Genomic DNA, 21,016 nt, shown 5'->3' on the forward strand with positions numbered 1-21,016 from the left:
TTTTCCTTTGCATCATATATATATTTTTTTAGTTAAGCATGGTGTATGGTACTGATGCAAGAGGGGCTGCTGTACGTTTCATTAGCTGGAATGTGAAAGGTTTGAATGGGCCTGTTAAAAGAGCCAGGATATTTAATCATCTTAAACATTTAAAATGTGACGTGGCATTTCTTCAAGAATCCCACCTACTGGTTAAAGACCAAGTCAGACTTAAAAAAGGTTGGGTTGGTAACATATTTCATTCTAATCTTAATTCCAAAACTTGTGGAACAGCCATACTGATTCATAAAAAAATTCAGTTCAGTGCGACTACTATTATTTCAGATCCTCAAGGACGCTTTGTGATGGTTTCTGGACTCCTCTATCATAAGCCTGTGGTTTTGGTCAATATGTATGCCCCAAATTGGGACGATGATAAATTTATGGGTAAAATGATCTCATTAATTCCAGATTTGAATTCTCACCAGTTGATTTTTGGCGGAGACTTAAACTGTGTGATAAATCCAACACTTGACCGCTCCCATTCTAAACTTACAAACCTTTCCAAAAAAGCCAAACTTTTATCACGTTTTATGGATGACATAGGATTGTTGATCCTTGGCGTTTTTTGTACCCAGTGGGTAAATCTTTTTCTTTTTTTTCTCCTGTACATCACTCGTATAGTCGAATAGACTATTTTTTCATTGATCAGAACCTTCTTTCTTCTGTCACAAAAGTCGAATATTTGTCTATAATTATATCAGATCATGCGCCTGTATTACTAGATCTTGCTTTTCCTCTTTGCAAATTGGAACGCCCCTTTTGGAAATTAGACAGAAATCTTTTGACCGACGACATCTTTTGCAAAATGATATCCCAAAAAATAGATGACTTTATAGAATCAAACAAAAAAGATGATATTTCCCCCTCTCTCCTCTGGGAAACATTAAAAGCTGTAATCAGAGGTGAGATTATATCATATTCAGTTAAAATAAATAAAACTAAAAGAATCAAACAAGAGGAGCTCATTAAATCAATATCTATGGTGGATGCTCAGTATTCTACCTCTCCTTCCCCCGAGCTTTACAAAAGGAAGCTGGATCTCCAAACGCAATATAATTTGATATCAACTGAGAAGACAGAACGTCTTCTTTTAAAATCACGGGGATATTTCTATGAACATGGCGACAAAGCTGGACGTTTATTAGCACACCAACTTAAATGCCACTCGGCATCCCAACAAATCCCCCAAATACGGAAAGATGATGGTGTACTAACTATCGATCCAGTTGAAATCAATGAAACATTCGCCTTATTTTATTCAAATCTGTATGTAGCAGGTGTTTAAAGAATTTAACAATTAATTAAATGAATTGCTGTTGGTGCAAATAGATTTATCAGAAGATTTTAAAATTCGTAAAGGAGGTAGCGGGTTGTGGTGAGAAACAACAGACAACACAAGTTAGATGCAAACTGGTATGTAATTAGATTTCCAGTGAGAATTATAAACAGGTAAAACACAGTATCAGGCAATAATACAAATCTCAAGCATGAAAATCTCCCCTTGAGAGTGCACTCTTCTTTTACCCCAAAAAAGAAGAAAATAATTGTACAGACCGGTAATTGCAATGACAAAATGAAATAAAATAAACCAAAAAATAATGAATAAAAGAGTGGTGTCTTTTTTTTCACAACACTTTTCTCAAAATATCACATATCAATTTCAATCAAATTTATGGCTATGGGTAACCATACATCATCAAGAGTGTTCAATGCTCTTCAAAAAACACGGATCAGTTTCCTATCAGTCCCTGTATTTGTCAAAATCGACAGGGAACTTAATAGTCTCTAAATAGTAATTGTCTTGCTTAACAAGCAAGACTGGAAAATGAAAGAAAGGATATTGTCCTCTTCTTTATGAATCGTCCTTTCTCTGTAGCAGATTCGGGTGGCTCGCCATCAAACGTGAAATTTCAAGGGATGTCGCAGAAGATCACAATCCGTGGAACCAAGGAAGAAAAATAGAAATACAGGGAAGAAGAAAAAACCTGGCCTGTTCACAGACCAGAGCACTCATTTAGTGATTTCAGAAATAATTTCACATCAAAGATCGAAACAATCAAAACAAACAATTAAACATACAAATATCATTTTTTCAAGAAATGATAAATTACACTAATTTACCTCTAGAACAATCGCATTTGATCTTTCTCACGCAGGCGCATGTGACCAATAATGGCGCCGGTGAACTGAAATGGAGGAATAACCACGCGGTTCACTATGACCACACTTATAGTAATTTAGAATGAAATAGTAAAATTAAACAATAGAACATAGCAATATTGTTTCCACAAGAACTTTTAATCCTATATTAATCATTTACCTCTATATTTATCATCTTTTGCTTTCACCCAGGCGCGTCTCACAGGCACGCACAGCCAGCAATGGCGTCAGTGAACGAGGAACACCCACGCGGTTCACTATACCCACAGACGGTTGAAATGCGACATGAAAATGGAATTAAGCATTGTTTGATCGAACAAATTAATATTTTTTCATCGTGTTATTAAGTTTATACATTAACTTTTTCCATTTATAAGTTTATGCTGATTCACCGGAGTAAAATGTGACTCAATAACATACTATGAAGGTATTTTTGGTGCAAAACTACTGAGCGCCCGTGACAGTGAAATTTGTAGTTGTAGAGAATAGCCACACATGTGTATCAGTAAATTTGAAGTCACAGAGAGAAATGTTTTAAGAGTTGCAAACTTGTAGACTTTTTTTTATCTTTCACAAACACAACACAACAGTTACACCTTCTCAAATTCTTCATTACAGGTGCACAAATCCTATTCTACTACAAATCACAAATTAAGAAACTCATACGCTCACATTTTTGCTACAGTTGCTGCAGTGAATATGGTGCAAAACGCATTTAAACACCTGCATCAAAAAATGTGAAGTCACGGAGAAATTTTGCTCATCTGCAAATCAGTATGTGAATTCATCCAATGAGAGTTGCACACTTGTAGAATATTTTCTCACAAATGTCCTGTATATTTTTCTAGCACAAACACAAGTACATAACTACAGCTGCTTGAATCTGCTGCGACGAATCTCAAACACTGTTTTTCGCTTTCAAGTGTTTCACTGTTTTTCACTGTTTTCCACTTCCTCAATCCTCAATACAAATATATAAGGAAAACCCGTAACGGCAAAGATGGCGGTTGTATGCACATGTCCCGCCCCTCCCGCTGGAAAGCCAATCATCTGCTTTTAACAGTCAGCAGCTGACCACTAAGGAGCGAATGTACAGTGACGTGACATAACTGCCATATTCAACCTGTGCTTTCGCGCTGTGACTGGCGCTGAGCCAAAGACGGACGCGCTCAGTGCTTGTCATAGGCTATATCACAACTGTTCAGTGTGTTTAACCACATAATGTTTATTTTAGGTTTCAGACATTTAAATACATATAATTGTTTAATTGCTTGGCACAACACCGGCATTCTGGATAGAGACGTGAATGAAGTTGGTGTCGTGAACGTGAATCCTTGCGCATGCGTAGTAAAAGTATAACCTGTGGGGAAAAAGGCGTTTTAAACCTTATTTTGGGGCAAAGTCATCAAACTTTTTCAGCGATTTTTATCATATTTTACTGCTGTTTCTATACATGCAGTTTTTATGTCCCGGTGACCAGTGAAAGTGCAGTTCTGACTCTCTGCCCATTCATTTAGATAGGAGCCTGGTCTTGTTAGTCCGAAATAGCTGCCCGGAGGCGTTGCCAAGATGGCGGCCGAGTGGCACGACTTGCCTAAAAGGACTTTGGTTTCATTTTCATTTCATTCATTTTCATTTTATTTATTTATAAAGCACAAATAAACACAACAGACGTTGACCACTGTGCTGTACAAGTTAATAAATATAAGACAAAACCACACACAATATATTAATAACAGATAATAAAACACTATAGATAGGGTTTAACGAGATCAAAATTATGAGTGATATGCAAGAGTAAATAGATAAGACTGTAGTTTAGATTTAAATTCATAAACAGACGTAGCAGACCTCACAGATAAGGGAAGACTGTTCCACATCCTAGGACCGGCCACTGAAAAAGCACGATCACCTCGCAACTTCAGTCTCGATCTTGGATACGACAGTATAATGCTGTCTGAGGATCGCAAGCATCTTGTTGACTTTTTCACATTTATAAGATCTGACAAATAGGATGGTGCCAGACCAATCAAAGCCTTAAAAACTAACAACAAAATTTTAAAATCAACTCTATAACACACTGGCAACCAATTTAAGGATGATAGTATCGGAGTAATGTGTTCTCGTCTACGAACCCCAGTTAAAAACCTGGCAGCAGCGTTTTGGACCATCTGAAGCCGTGACATGGAGGATTTGGGTAATCCCATATACAGAGAATTACAATAGTCCAAACGAGATAAAACAAAAACATGTGTGACAGTTTTAAGATCGTTAAAAGATAAAAAAGTTTTGACTTTGGACAGCAATTTAATATGGAAAAAACAAGACTTTACCACAGAATTTATATGTTGGTCAAACTTGAGAGATGAATCAAAAAGAACTCCTAAATTTTTCACAGTGGGTTTGATATAAGAGTTTAAATAATCATAATCAGTATTCGGGTTTGCTTTCCCCACAGAGGGGCCAAAAACAATTACTTCCGTCTTACTCTCATTTAAGTGCAAGAAATTCAAAGACATCCAAGATCGTACATCAGTTAAACAGGCAAGCAAAGTTTCTAGGCCTTGCTTGTCATTATGTTTCAAAGGGAGATAGATTTGGGTGTCGTCTGCATAAAAATGAAAGGACACTCCATGCTTCTTAAGAATTGAGCCTAGTGGTAACATATATAGTGAAAATAAAATGGGAGCCAGAATAGACCCTTGAGGAACACCACAGGCAACTCGTGCTACAGATGATACAGCGCGACCAATACCCACTGAAAAGGTTCTATTACTAAGATAAGATCTGAACCAGCTAAGGGCAGTTCCTTGAATGCCCACACACTTTTCAAGACGCGTTAAAAGAATTTCATGATCAACTGTATCAAATGCTGCGCTCAGATCTAATAGGACCAAGATTGCTGAGTTCCCAGAATCAACAAATAATAAAATATCGTTTAAAACTCTTAGAAGTGCTGACTCAGTACTATGTTTTTTCCTAAATCCAGATTGGAATTTTTCTGCAATATTGTTTGTTTCTAGAAAGCTCTGCAATTGCACAGATACAGCATTCTCTAAGATTTTTGCCTTCTCTAAGTGGTTGTGCATCTGTAGAGGCAGTGGGCGGAGCCTACATGAATATTCATGAGTTTCCCGGGCATGCGCGTGGAACTGCTCATTCTAGTTCACGCTCCTCGTTTCTCAGCAGGTTTAATGGATTATTTCAAAAAAGGTAAACATAGTTTCAGCGCGAACTTAAACTACAATTGTGTATCGTTTTGTTAAACTCAATGTTTTTATTAATTCGTCACTGACTGAATGATTGCTGGCATTCACTTCGTCTAGGCCTATATACAGTAGCTACAGCAAACTTAAACTTCAACAATATTATTTTTAATGTTTTGATTGCAAGGTGTGCTTGTGCTGGTTTTGATATAACAATATATACACTGTTCAAAAGTTTGGTATTAGTAAGGTTCTAAGGTAAGGTACCTCTAAGGTACCAAGACTACATTTATCTGAGTTTATCATTTAACAATAATATTGTGAAATATTTTTATCAACTGCCCAGCCAACACACCCATGTGGGGCCCAAACGGGCTGCAAATGGGCTGATATCCGGGGCCCACCTGGGCTACCCAACTGGGAACCCAGCTAATTTTGGCCGCGGTTTCCGTGGTGGTCCCACATGTGTTAGCCCAGATAGGTTGATGATGGGCTCTTGATGGGCTCCATATCGGGCCCATATGGGTAACCTAGGTAGCACCCATTTAGGGCCTACAGGAGTCTGCACACATGGGTTGATGATGGGCTCTTGATGGGCTCCATATCGGGCCCATATGGGTAACCTAGGTAGCACCCATTTAGGGCCTACAGGAGTCTGCACACATGGGTTGATGATGGGCTCCATATCGGGCCCATATGGGTAACCTAGGTAGCACCCATTTAGGGCCTACAGGAGTCTGCACACATGGGTTGATGATGGGCTCTTGATGGGCTCCATATCGGGCCCACATGGGTAACCTAGGTAGCACCCATTTAGGGCCTACAGGAGTCTGCACACATGGGTTGATGATGGGCTCTTGATGGGCTCCATATCGGGCCCATATGGGTAACCTAGGTAGCACCCATTTAGGGCCTACAGGAGTCTGCACACATGGGTTGATGATGGGCTCCATATCGGGCCCATATGGGTAACCTAGGTAGCACCCATTTAGGGCCTACAGGAGTCTGCACACATGGGTTGATGATGGGCTCTTGATGGGCTCCATATCGGGCCCACATGGGTAACCTAGGTAGCACCCATTTAGGGCCTACAGGAGTCTGCACACATGGGTTGATGATGGGCTCTTGATGGGCTCCATATCGGGCCCATATGGGTAACCTAGGTAGCACCCATTTAGGGCCTACAGGAGTCTGCACACATGGGTTGATGATGGGCTCTTGATGGGCTCCATATCTGGCCCATATGGGTAACCTAGGTAGCACCCATTTAGGGCATACAGGAGTCTGCCCAGATGGGTTGATGATGGGCTCTTGATGGGCTCCATATCTGGCCCATATGGGTAACCTAGGTAGCACCCATTTAGGGCCTACAGGAGTCTGCACACATGGGTTGATGATGGGCTCTTGATGGGCTCCATATCGGGCCCATATGGGTAACCTAGGTAGCACCCATTTAGGGCCTACAGGAGTCTGCACACATGGGTTGATGATGGGCTCTTGATGGGCTCCATATCGGGCCCATGTGGGTAACCTAGGTAGCACCCATTTAGGGCCTACAGGAATCTGCCCAGATGGGTTGATGATGGGACCCAGATAGGTCTTATCTAGGGCTCTTATGGGCCACAACGGGTATATATATGGGCTACCATATTTGTCTGTTTGGGTTACCTTATTTTACAGTAAACCCCTAAATACAATCATTACATGTAATCCACTAAACTATACTAAAATGTTAAAGGTATTCAATGAACAGAAACCAGTAGTTCACTTTTAAAGTTACTTTATTAAGCAAGTACAAGTATCACAAAACAAGAGAAGAAAAAAGTAATATATATATATATATATATGCACACGTTATATATGCATATCTGAAAAATTAACCATTTCACAAACAAAACAATAACCGTGCAGCTTCTCACTCCTCTGTTGTCGCTCTCCCAACGGCCCTTTGAAAAGAGAAAATAAATCAGTCAACCATTATGCCACTTTTTTAATTCCTTTTCACAGTTCAATCAGATGTGTCAGGTTAGCCTTTTGGTGCCCCACATCAAGTGTATCTAGATAAGGGGTTTGCAAACCTGTCCTGGAACACCCCCTGCACTGCACATATTGGAAGCACAAAATGTACATTTTGACCAACTTTTACCACTTTGAAGTAATTTCTAAAAAATAATTAGTGTTGAAGATCATTAAACCGTTATGCTGCCTCATAAGTCTGTCTGAAATCAGAATGGTTACTGCTCAAATAAATAAAAACTAAACTAAATCGGTTTTGTGAGGCACCTTAGTGTGTAAACGCTGCCTGCTAAGTCGTTGCCTGATAGGGCAGCGAGGCAATGAGTCAGCTGCCTAAGTTTTCAGATGCAGACTTTGTACGTTTCCCTCATCTAATATACCGGATTCATCACATTAGCTCATTTATAGAAACTGCAAGATCTGAAGTGGGTGTGCAGTACTGAGGGTTCCCAGGACAAGTTAGAAAACCAAATATTTGCCCATCATTCATCCAACTCCAATATTGCTTATCACTTGACATGTAAGTAGTAGCAACTTTACAAAGTCTACTCGCTCTAATGTTATGTTACAGAACATATTTCTCCTGTTTTACAACATTTTCACTGGCTCTTAGTTCAATTTTAAAAACTAAACAAGTTGGCTCCTTTATATCTTCTTCATACACTTCCTCCACTACATCCTAAGATTTTATTATTTTAATGTTGTGATGGCAGAGCTCATTTTACTCTAGATTTCAGTGTCACATGACCCTTCAGAAATCATTCTAATACTGATTTGCTGCTCAATAAACATTTCTGATTATTATCACAGTTGAAAATGGTTGTGCTGCTTAATGAAGTGTGGAAATTGACCTTGCCTGCTTTAAAAGTATAACATTTCTTAAATCATAGTGATTCCAAACTTTTGTCATGCAAATCTTAAATGTTTATTTGGACACGGATATGGTTGTGGAGTTATTTCCCAGAGATTATTGCCAGAGATGACACAGTTGTAAAGCTTCATAAGGTAAGTTATCAGAAGAGCTTAGCAATAAATAAATTAAATGGTAATGGTTCATGTATTTAGGAATATTCTGCTCTTCTGTTGGAAATAAGTGCTGTAGCCTGATCATTCAGGTGTTCTGGAATTTTTGGTTTTACGGTAAAAGTGGAACGTATTTTTTTATTTTTATTGCAGTGACATTCAACAAATGATAACAAAAGACAGTTTAAAGCATTGCAATGTACAGAGGAAAAGGAAACGAACAAAACGAAAATGAACAACGAAATGAACGAGTTGAAGTTTGCTGTGCTTTATATAGGCTAGGCCTGCCTACATGAAGTGAATGCCAGCAATCATTCAGTCAGTGACGAATTAATAAAAACATTGAGTTTAACAAAACGATACACAATTGTAGTTTAAGTTCGCGCTGAAACTATGTTTACCTTTTTTGAAATAATCCATTAAACCTGCTGAGAAACGAGGAGCGTGAACTAGAATGAGCAGTTCCACGCGCATGCCTGGGAAACTCATGAATATTCATGTAGGCTCCGCCCACTGCCTCTACAGATGCACAACTCACTTTTGCCCCACATTTCACGGTGCATGTCGGTACACGATCCGTTCCACCTGCACGATCCGTTCTACGCATGCGTATAATGGGATTTTAGCAATATTGCGATTATACTTTACCTCATGTAAACACAATTTTAAACTTGACATTAGGAAGTTTTCCCTGAACTCGTGTCAACACGACCCACTGTCAAAATACGTCCAAGTCTGCCTTCATCCAGAAACAGCTCAAATAACGTGACAGCAGTGTATAAAACTGTTACAGGCACCGACATAATATTTCTGTCTTCATCACGGCACAGAATAACAAAATACGTCCATAAGAACCCGTTTGTTATTTAACGTACGTAATTATGCGCATGCGTGAAACGGATCGTGCAGGTTGAACGGATCGTGTACCGACACAATACATTGCAAACATGCATTTTTTCCTTGTTCTTGTTAAGTGTATTTTCTTTACATATTTTGTTGTTGTCCACTTCAGGATTGCAATTATACTGTATGCCTAGATGCTATATTATTTTATTATTTTTTCTATAAATAGTAATTGAATTGATGGTTGTCTACACATCCCTGTAATTAGAGAGCTGCAAAGTTAAAGTCCCAGTGTAAAGAATACCAGTGTAAAATATATCTGCTCTGTGGCAAGCGATGTAAAATGTAAACAGTCCATTAGGAGACACAACCTAAAGAAGGGATGGCAAAGAAACAAAGATTTTGAATAGAACCATGCAGTCTTTGATACTCCTGTGGTTCTCAAATCTCACTAGGAGGAGCTAAATGTGCTAATGACAAACAGTGGAAAAAATGCATAAATGTGTGCATTGTGAATTGATTCCTGCACAAAAAATACTACACATATTGTGGACATTGGTGCAAATAATATATTCCTTACAATTACAGATTGCCCTCACAATCGGCTTGAAATGTTCCCAGTCCGTGAAATAAAAAAGACAAGGAACAGAAAGGTAGGACAATGACTAACTGGATAACAGTGTTTCCTCTCAATTAGTTAAAGGTATAGCGGAGGATTTTTTATTTCCGGGTGGATTCTCTATACTATTGGTCCTCCTAATTGTCAATCATTCTGGTGAATCAATCAAACTTTTCAAAAAGTGGAGAGGGCGGGACTTATTTAAAATTCGGAAAGATCCTCCGCTATACCTTTAAATAATGCTATTGGCTATTGTCATTTCAAAACCTTAACCAAGTTAAATTTCACTTAAAATGCAGCAACAAATATGTGATTATAAAAACAATGGTTTTATCGCTTTTATTATTTATCCCCCAAAAAAACAATTATTACCCCTAAAGACACCCACGTCAAGACAAGTCACCTTTTTATATAGCGCTTTTTACAATACAGATTGTATGAAAGCAGCTTCACAGTGATTACTTAATGTTACCTTGACAAAATGCCGTTGTCTAAGTCACAACATTGAGCTGGATATGTAGGCATCCTGTAAATACCTTTAGCTTGAAGTGTCAGTCATGGATCTTATTTGATGACTATTATTCTAAATATGCAGTATATAAACTATGTCAACAATTAATATATTTTCACTCCTACAATGTCTTTGTCTTCCTGCCACAGGGGAGGACAGAACATCTTTATGACTGGCAGCCCTGCACAATGTGGTATGTTAAATAGCTTTTGGTTATGTACGATTACATGCATTTTATTATTGGGTTCTTGGATCTCTCTGTATTGGCAGAGAGTGTACTCTGTACATCCCTGAGCAAGACTCTTAACCCCTAGTTGCTCCAGAGGCGTGCGACATTTGACATAAACAGCAATTGTAAGTCGCTTTGGATAAAAGCGTCGGCTAAATGAATAAATGTAGTGTAATGTACTGTTTTCATTTGTTGGGATTGTTGACAAGACATTGTCATGGGTAGAGATTATTAAAGAAAAATGATCATGCAAACAGTTTTTGTATGCTGTTTACAATTGTGAGTGTGTCCACAGCCATATGAAACCAAAAGTGAAATTCACTATTTAAATGTAACTATGGAAGGGCCACAAAGTAGGGATGCATTATTTACACAACATTTTTCCAATAATTCAGCATATAGCTACTACCTAGTCTTTATTCCAAGCATTTTTCAGGTCAACGTACATGGGCTGTTGTCTTTTGGCTTAGGTCAGGCTACACAAAATTACCCATCTGAATTTTCCCAAGGGGATATATAAAGTACTTTTAATGACTTAACTTAGATTATGATGTGCATGCTTGAGTATTTATTATTCACTTTTGAGTTTCTGCTGCAAGTCTCTAGAAGAGGAATGCAGTGATTGGAGATGTTGATGGTATAGTCAGAGGAAACATCAGGGTTTCAGGGTTTGACGATTAGTACACTGCGAATGGATACATTTATTTGTGAGTCAGAGGATTTATTTTATTCCACAACATTTTGACCTTTTAAGCTGCTCACCTCGTCCCCACTCTGGAACAACAGATTCTTGATGCTCTGCATTACTCTGCAAAGTATTGTAAAACAGTAAATGTTACATTCATGACAATCAATTCAATGTGTATTATACTAACTAATTCTCCCTCAACTTCCCTCTATTCATTTATGTTTTTCTCAGTGGAAAGACCTGGCCTCCATCCTGGCAGCCAGCCTGATTCCCATGCAGCTATCCTGCAAATATGCAACATACATTGCAAACATGCATTTTTTCCTTGTTCTTGTTAAGTGTATTTTCTTTACATATTTTGTTGTTGTCCACTTGTATTGTTCCATAATATTGTCATGTTACATCAGCTAAACAGTTTGTAATGTAATTTGAACTTTAATATTCTTCATGGTTTTTATTCAAGCTTGTTGCAGCCTCTTTTATCTGTATGGATTCAATAAAGTGCAACAGTCAACAGACTTAACATTTCTTAAACTTGAAGGACCCCTATATGGATTGTTTTGTTGCCAACAGACCATGGAAAAGTTACAGTTGATTGTATTTTGACTCAGACAAGCTAAACTATGGGCAACAACTGATCCTTTCACAACTACCAAAATGTTCAGTCCACTGATGACACACACAGTTGGAGTGCTTTATTGGGGGACATAGCTCAATATTGAAAAGGACATGGTTTCATTTAAGATTTCATATTAAATAACCTCCGCCACAAATATAAAATTAAACTACATGAGCAACTTCCCATTTTATTCACAGGTTTCGAAATGCCTTAATTTTTGTTATCAATCTTTCAACCTCTTGCTAAATTACAGTATCATAATTAACTATGAAATCATTCCATGTCCTTATTTGCATAACATACTGTTTGGGCTAACCCTATGTAGCAGTTACTCATCTTGAAGCTGATTGTGTGTTGACAATGTAAAATAACTATTTAATTTTTTGATGGGAATGAAAATGTGCATTTCACAAATGGGACTACACACACACACACACACTTCAAATAAGGGAATTGAGATCATCTTAAATAAAGTGCTGTTTGGTACTATATTTGTTGTTCATTTGCCATTTCTGTTATTCACTTCACTGTCATGAACAATACCTAACAAAATAAATGAAGTGTACTATGTGACATTTTCAGATTTGTCTTTTATTATGAAGTTTGACAATCTGTGACAGCGAGTTTTTTATGGATTGTTTTATATCAAGGGGATGGTTGAAAACTTCCAGTTAAACTTTATTTGATAATCAGTAAATCCACAATAAGAATTTAATATGGACATAAATCACATAAGGAGAGTTAATATATGGACATTAGCAAAGTTAATAGCCTATTGAGACTTTGATAAAGGTAATGTATACCTGTATAACAACAAGGAAAAGAGAAAGGAAATTATATACATATTTACACATTTAGGAGTAATTTGTAGCCTTATATTAGTAAGTTAAGCCTATTACAAACAACGTGAGAACGCACTGTAAATGTTTTAATTTATTATGGGTGTTTTTCAGGTCTGTCCATATATCATTGACCACACACTGTTCATATCATTGACCACGCAATTTACATAGCACCTTAATCCTTACTAACAAAATGCAGTATTGTGTAACGTAACAATTTTATTTAAGTCATAGCGGCCGAACAAACATTTTGAAATTCTAATTATACAATATACAAATGCCTAAAGCTCCTAAATTACACTTCCGATGTGTAATTAGGGAGGTACGTTATGTAACTCCAGCCGAGTGTGAACATAATCCCGAAACGCGTGTATAATGGGCCTACTTGCTAAAATCGCCTTAATCACCGGTTTGCTTTTTTAAAGTAAACCACATAAATTCATTGTAATATATGCTACGGCTGCAGTTAAACATTAAGATATTATCATGATATGTGTTTAGAAAACCCTATTTTGCAAACCGGAAGAACTACTGTGACGCTGATTTGTTTTGTTTTCCAGCTCGGAAAATATCCGAAATAAACCAAAATCTTTACTTTTGCATATCACACAACATCTAAATACAGTGTAAGTACTAGTTCGGCTGTACTAGATATTTAATATATTCAGTGCATACATCTTTTTACAACCCTAATCACAGCCTAACGTTTGCAAACAGAAAAAACTACAAATATGGTACTAATTAGTATGAAGTGGCATGGCGCGGCTAGAGGGAATTGTAGTTTAAAAATATATGTCTCAATATATTGAAATTGAGATTTGTAAATAATGATGCAAGAATACACTGATGGGTTAAAGGGGATGGGAATCACATTTGTGTAATACAATTTTAAATACCTTACTGTTAAATAGGTGAAAATCAAGTTTGACCATTTTTGATAGCAAAACCTCTTGGTGACTCTACCCATATGGGTATAGTCATATAGCTGAAGTCAACAGCTATTTATAACAGTTGGTTTCATGTCTGTAGCCCTTTCTGTTCCTGAATGACAAGCTTTCAAACATGCACCAAGGTCAAGGTTCAGAGGTCAATATTTCAAAGCAGGAGCCATTTACAACCTTCAGACTGACATATGTTACTCTCCAGGTCGAGCCCTTTCCAACCATATATTTGGTTTAGTCCTACAACAAAGTTTAAATTTTAACTTTACATGGACACAGCCTTGGCTCAGGCATAGTTTCAGTGAGGACTTTGAGGCCCCGACCTCAACTTTTATATATTTTTTTTGAAATTTAGTATTATAACAACACTGCACATATGTATGTACCGCAGCCAAGCAAAAAACAGACTATTTGGGTGTTTTAGATAGAGTCATGAACTTATGAGCATCAGCATTAATCTAAAAGATGCAATAGGCCCTATGCACAGCTGCACTACTTCCTGAACTTCAGCCAGCTCCTTTGTTTCCTGTCTGCCATTATTGGACAAACTGATTAATCCAGGTGTGTCTGACCAACAACAATAATCAGACACACCTGGATTAATCAGTTTGTCCAATAATGGCAGACAGGAAACAAAGGAGCTGGCTGAAGTTCAGGAAGTAGTGCAGCTGGGCATAGGGCCTATTAGGTGCCCAAATAGTACTTTCAAATGATGTCAGTGGTGGATGACGTTTTCAGATCATTTACTTAAGTAAAAGTACTAATAATTTGTTATCATGATATTATTATTCCTCATGTGTTAATGTAAAAGCAGGATTTTACTGTTGTAGTTGGTTGTGGGTGAACAGTTTAGTCTCTGACTGCATGAGATGATTATTTCATTATGGATGAATTTGCTGATTTTTTTTATTTTTATTAATCGAGAGCCCATAGCCCAAAAGTAACACCTTCACACTGCTTGTTTTGTCAGTCTAAACCTAAAAATGTTTAAAAATATCTATTAAAATAATCTAGATGAAAATCTTCACATTTCTGAAGCTGGAACCATGAAATGTTTTTACATGACATGACTTATCTAAATAGCTGGTAATTAAAGTTCTGTCGATCAACTAATGCACTAACTGTTCTTGTATAAACTGTTGAGTACCTAATTTATACTCTTCATATTGTTTGTGTGCAAAACTCCACCTTTGTAAAGTAACTAAAGCTGTCAGATAAATGTAGTGAAGTAAAAAGTACAATATTTCCCTTTGAGATGTAGTGGAGTAGAAGTGCCATATAAGTACAAGAGAACAACAGCTTTATCATGGAGTGTAGCTGTGAAAAAAGTCTGTATCAAGTCACTGCTAATGCAAACTGAACATTTCCTGCTGCAGCATATTAAGTTCACACAACAGACAATTCCATCAAATGGGTTTATTAGAATGGCACAAAATCACAAAATGAGAGCAAGAAAAATTAAGTTATTCAAAATAATAAAGGAGTTTAAATATTCACACTATTGCATTTCAAAGTGCTTTGCATATAAAATAAAAACAAAATAAAAGAAAGAAGGCCAGGAGTCTGCCTGATTCACTAAATTTGGGGCACCCCTATCTGAGATGGTAGAGATGGAGCAGGTTTGCGGCGCCACTGGACCTTCAATCCAGGGACGTATTCTGCTGGGGTGGTGCTACAACCAGTAATGCCCAGCGGGGCCACACTCTGCTTGCTCTGTGGTTACCAGTGGTGCATATGTATGCATCACAAGTTACAAAGACATTTCTTTATACAGTTTTACAGGATGTAAGTGAAAATTCTTTGGATTTGTCTGTCTGTCTGTCTGTATGTACATTTAGATGATGTCATATGGAAAACATAAAAGAATAACATTTATGGTTTCAATGCTATTTGACTGTATTCAGTATGCTATAACTACAAAAAAACTACAAAATAATATGGGTAGTATATGCATATTGCATACAAATATAAATTCACTTATATTATGGAAATACCAAAGTACATTCGAATTATACTTGTTAAAATTACACAGACTGCCATTGAATCTTCATTAGATTTTTCCATGCAAAGATGATGACAATTAATTATTTAAAGCAGCAATAAGCAGTTTTGGTTTGAAATCAGCAAGCTCAAATGTTAGAAGAGATAAATAACTCAATGTTTTTCTATTTTTTTAAATAAAAATACATACAGAATCTACAAAAACTTTCCTGTAGATACTTTGGTACAGCTATTTAAAACAAAGGCAAGGCAAGATTTTTTGTACAAATCTCCAGTTCCTCTGTGTTGTTTGGCAGTGGTCTTTAGGTGTCTTCTTCCTCAGACTCGGGGCTGGTGAAGCCATTGTTATCCCACTCCTCAATGTCCTCCTGTATGGAAAGGAAATCACATTCCATAGTGGCTATACTGCTGTATGCATTAACAGCCTGTTTGTGTTGACTTCTAAGTGAGTGACCCCTCCGATTGAGAACACTGTTGAGCCCATGTGTAGCATCCTCTGTCAGGTCACCGAAACCTGTAGAGGAATTGTGGGAAAAAATAGAAAGAGAAAGATGACACATCAAACAAAACATGACATTTCTAACTATTTTTGTATTTTACAATGCTGAATTTGCAACTTCAACATTACCTTTTAGTCATTATATTTACTGTATTTACAACTTTTACATTGTGCACACTGGTGCCAAATAGCTGGTAATCTATATTATCTATATTATAGACTATATTATATTACTACAATAATCTATATTATAAATAAATAAATAAATAAATAAATACATGATACTAAAATCTAAAGATCTTGTACATACTGCTGGTTTTGATGCGCTCCAAAGTCTGTCCTCTGAGTGACTCCACTTCTTGCACTTGCTTCAGAAGGTACTTGATGTGCTGAGACATCTCCTTTACCAGGATGCTCTGCTCCTCCTCCAAGCGTTTCAGCAGCATTACCTGGTCGAAGACAGATCTCTTCAACCTGAAGGTGTTGCCTTTGGTTGGGGAAAGTAATGGAATAGTGGACAAGGAATGTTTATTATTATATTATACAAGTATAACAGAATTATGTTTTCTGAGAAATCTTTTTAGCGACAGCATTGGTTCTGTAGAATATAAACAATTTCAAAATATGAATAAAGTCGGTACAAGACTTTCATCAGGACAGGTGTAACATTAAATAACACATTAAATATCTGTGTATACTAGCAAGCAGACCTCCCCTCAGTTACTTAAAATAAATAAAACATGATTATTATCAAAATAGTCGCATATTTTTTTCCGTAACATGATTAAACAATTAATCAACAAATAGTTTCAGATCTAGCTGTAGTTGGTGCATTGATGGAAAGAGGCAGTGCTTAGGATCTCAATTATAATTTACCCTTACTTTGACATATCTGTGGGCTAACACTTGATGAAGGTTGTCCCTCTTTCTTCTGTTCCAACCCATGGCCTGTCGCGTTAGCATGTTCACTCTTCCTGATGAAAACAATAAGGCACCCACAAGCCAAAAAGTAAGATTTCACATTCAAAAGACAATAAGAGAAACCCAACAGACATGCCTAAACCCTATCACTAAAAGTTAGTTGAACTGGTAATTACCTTGAAGTAATACAATGATAAATTTAGTAAGAACAGAACAGAGAAACGTTGTTTTTTTTAATTCCCTGTAAAAACACTATTAAGTATTTATTATTATTTATTTAGGCTACCAGAGCGTGTAATGTAAGTGTAACACCAACCAGCTTTTGTCATGTATTTTGTGACAAGTGCTGCCCTGGAGAGAAAGCTGTTCACCTATAAAGAAAATAACTCATTTTTACACAATTAACTCATACATAAAGGATGTACTTTATCCCTCACACCAGGCGTTTTACTTAGATGACAAATAAGTGCCTTTTGGTGTTATGGTTTCTATTAAGACCCTTTGTAGCCATAGTTAAAATACTGACAATAATACCATACCTGCTCCACTTCCTCTCCCACTGTGTTTCCTGCTCCATCCTGGCTTCTGCCACCCCATTTCACCTGCAACACAGAGTGAGAAGTGTTATGTAGCAGTACTTCAGAAGTTTTGATATAACATCATACAATCAGGCATAACATGCACAAATGTAAAACTAATCCTTTGCATTGAAGATTGCATTAATGCATACAATTATCTCTAAAACATCTCATGACACAAGCTTTTTATTTGGTGGGGAAAAACAAAATCCCTGTCCAACAAATTTGAAAAAGCAGCTGAAAAGCAGTTAGTGAAAGATAACACACAGCACGTTCTATTATCCGACCCATTATTTCCCTATAGCTACAGCCATACCAGACTTAAAGTTATTGCATGTACCTCGCATTTTGCTGTATGGGCTTTGGCATGCATGACGCTCAGGAATGGCCTCATTTCTGATAATGGCAGAAGCTCTGGTAAACCCTCTGCTACTTTGTTAAGGTAGGGCCAGTACCTAAAAAGCAGGAGCAGCATCATGTGAGTGTAACAAAGATCCATTTTTAATTGAAATCTAAAATGACTAACATCACTGTAAAGCTGAGAAACAAGACATTTTAATCATGGAGTTGGATTTTCAATATGACAATGAGGATTACCAATACCTGCATGTAACATCCATACAGAAGAAGGTAACATTTGCCTTCTTTGACATCTCTCTTTGAAGAAACATCGGGTAAGCAAATATTTCTCCACGGTAATGGTTCAGTCCTCGTAAAAGAAACCCATGTCTGATAAATCAGAAGAAAATGTAGTGGTTAAGAAACAATTGACCCAGTAAGGCCTGGCTTAAGCTCACATCTCTGTCAACTGAGTGCCTATAACAAAATATATGATAAATATAATACTTGGCTACACACACACACACACACACACACACACACACACACACACACACACACACACACACACACACACACACATACACACACACACACACACACACACACACACCTGCAAACTGCAACTTGAATGCCCTCCTCATCTATCTGAGCACCAGACTTTTTGGACATCTCTCTGCCAGCGGTGAACTTGGCAATACCGCAGACAGCACTGTCATTTGTCTATAAAGTCAGTTTATAACACATTTTAAGATACATAAAAACACAAAACTAAAATATCTGTATAAACAACTATTATTAAAAAAATAAATAAATCTAATGTTCATACACTTCTCATGTTGCCTCTGACAAGATCAACAAAGGTAGCAACTTCTTCGTCCTTGGCCAGGAACAAGCCCTCATATATGGGTGGCTCCTCAGTCCTGTCCATGATAAGATAACATGCGTCAGTAATAAAAAATCACAAGTACTACATTTACTATTTGTTAAAATGTAAGTTATGATCACTCAATGACAACCCGAAGGGCTACTATTTGTGTTAGACAAGTCTAAAATAAACTTCTGAAAAATACCTATACCTACCCTTTTGACTTGCTGAAGCGGTAATGCTTTCGGTTCCCATCAGAGCAGACAGCCAACATGTCTGGAGAACATGCTGGGCACTCAAAATGATGGACCTGGCACATATCCTCTTCTTTGTATTCACAGAAGGTAAACTCAAAAAAGCTCCGCTGAAATGTATCAGCACAGATACTACCTGTCTGCATATTAAGAAATGATTGGTTAGAATTTTGAAGCAATGCCCACAATTAAATATTAGGTATACAGTAATATAATTTTGTTTGTTATATGTTTCAATGATATTCAGGCAGATTTACCCTTCCAGCTTGAACAGATCTGTGCTCCAACATTTTCAGGAAGGCCTGTCTGGACATGGCTGGTGCAGTCACCTTCATATGCTCAAACGAGGTGAAGACATCAAACTTGTATAGGGTCTGGCAGCTGGTGCTAGCTGGCCAGTACCGATAAACAAGCAGGTCCTTCACCTCGGGAGTCCATTCTGCAGAGCATGATGGACAGGATTTCCGAGGCAAGCAGACATTGTATCGTCCTGTGAACAAGTGAATATACTGTACTGTAGTCAAGACTAAAATAATTTCAGTAATCAAATTGCAACAGATTGGCTTCTATACAGAGATACAAATATATGATATATTAGCTATTTGACATGGCATTTGGGCATTGCCTGAAAATGACATGGTTATAAAAAGCTTTGCGTTGCACACAGTGCAAAAGTAAAGTTCTAGTACAATAATACTTGCACAAAAAGGAGGGCTTTCAGAACAACATACCATTGATGGTGACCACAGAAATATGCTTCCCTGGAGTGATTGTGAGGTCATGAGTGCATTCACAAATTGACCTTGGTGCAGGAACAGGCAGTTGACATACTGCAAAACAGAAAGAAGTTATGAAGGGTGTATTTACAGCTTCTCCTCAGTCCCTTAGATGCATTTCCCAAAACGCTAACCTCATTTTCAAAATAGTGCTTTAAAACCCAACAATTAATCCAAACTGGCCACACCACTATTCCACCTGTAATTGTCATTATGTTGAAACAACATGTAAATGCTTAAGCACATTTTGAAAAATATTAAGACGCAATTGACTTAGCTGGTCAAAGATATGCTGGACAGAACTGTCAAAACCAATCATACTTTTGTTATTCAGCTATAAAATTTCACACTTGCACTTTAGAGTTTTTAGAATAAACTTAAAATGAGATTAGCATTTTAGAAAAAATGTCTAAGCCATTTAGAAACACTGTTAAATATAAACATGTGCACTATCTACAACAACATTTGGACAATTACACTTTAAGTATGAGACAATTTGATATAATGCTAATTTTAACATACTTTGTTCACAAAACTGAGGCTGGCCATTTTCATTCACCACCACAGCAGTTGTAGGGGGAATGGGCTCAAGAAATCCATGGAACACAGCCTCTCTGTCATGGAAGACATTTCTCTTGTGGGCCTCCATGTCACAGGTAGCACAGAGGAACTCCATGTCTAGTGGTACACAGTCCAGGCACCTAATCACAGCTTCTACAGCACAGCATCTGTGACAGTTTTGGATGAATACTCTCTCGGCTGAGAGCTTTGCATCCAAAAGCATAGGCCTAGCGGTTTTCATTCTCACATCTGTGAGAACTGCCTTTGTTCCCAAGCAGAAACCATTCTGTCTGTTCCCTCCGGAACCTGGACTGCAGTTATGGTGTCCCTTAACTCTTGGAGTCTTGTTTCTAAAAAACAAAAATATACATTCACTTGTCCTTAAAAGGTCTATACTCATGATTATGATCACAAGTATATATCAGTTATACTGTGAGTCTGTAGTGGAAGCATAGACAAAACATAATGCTTAATTATGAT

The 21,016-nt window shown here is 37.4% G+C and overlaps 1 protein-coding gene and 1 long non-coding RNA gene across 2 annotated transcripts; both read right to left on the bottom strand.

The window, feature by feature from the left end:
• Nucleotides 1-18,139: 18,139 nt before the first annotated feature.
• Nucleotides 18,140-18,794, bottom strand: LOC307148044. The gene is made up of 3 exons (XR_013819402.1): nt 18,691-18,794; nt 18,342-18,467; nt 18,140-18,193 (listed from the first exon to the last, which is right to left on the bottom strand). It is a non-coding gene; the product is annotated as an uncharacterized lncRNA (long non-coding RNA).
• A 106-nt stretch (nt 18,795-18,900) lies between these two features.
• Nucleotides 18,901-20,748, bottom strand: LOC307148205 (uncharacterized protein; the record flags this gene model as incomplete). The annotated part of the gene is made up of 5 exons (XM_079853560.1): nt 20,498-20,748; nt 19,931-20,029; nt 19,457-19,689; nt 19,161-19,339; nt 18,901-19,000 (listed from the first exon to the last, which is right to left on the bottom strand). Exons 1-5 carry the CDS (start codon nt 20,649-20,651, stop codon nt 18,901-18,903), a joined length of 765 nt encoding a protein of 254 aa, XP_079709686.1. The 5' UTR covers nt 20,652-20,748.
• Between the last annotated feature and the right edge of the window lie 268 nt (nt 20,749-21,016).

The sequence above is a fragment of the Squalius cephalus genome (genome assembly GCF_949319135.1).
Source record: "Squalius cephalus genome assembly, chromosome: 20".
Taxonomy (NCBI): Eukaryota; Metazoa; Chordata; class Actinopteri; order Cypriniformes; family Leuciscidae; genus Squalius; species Squalius cephalus.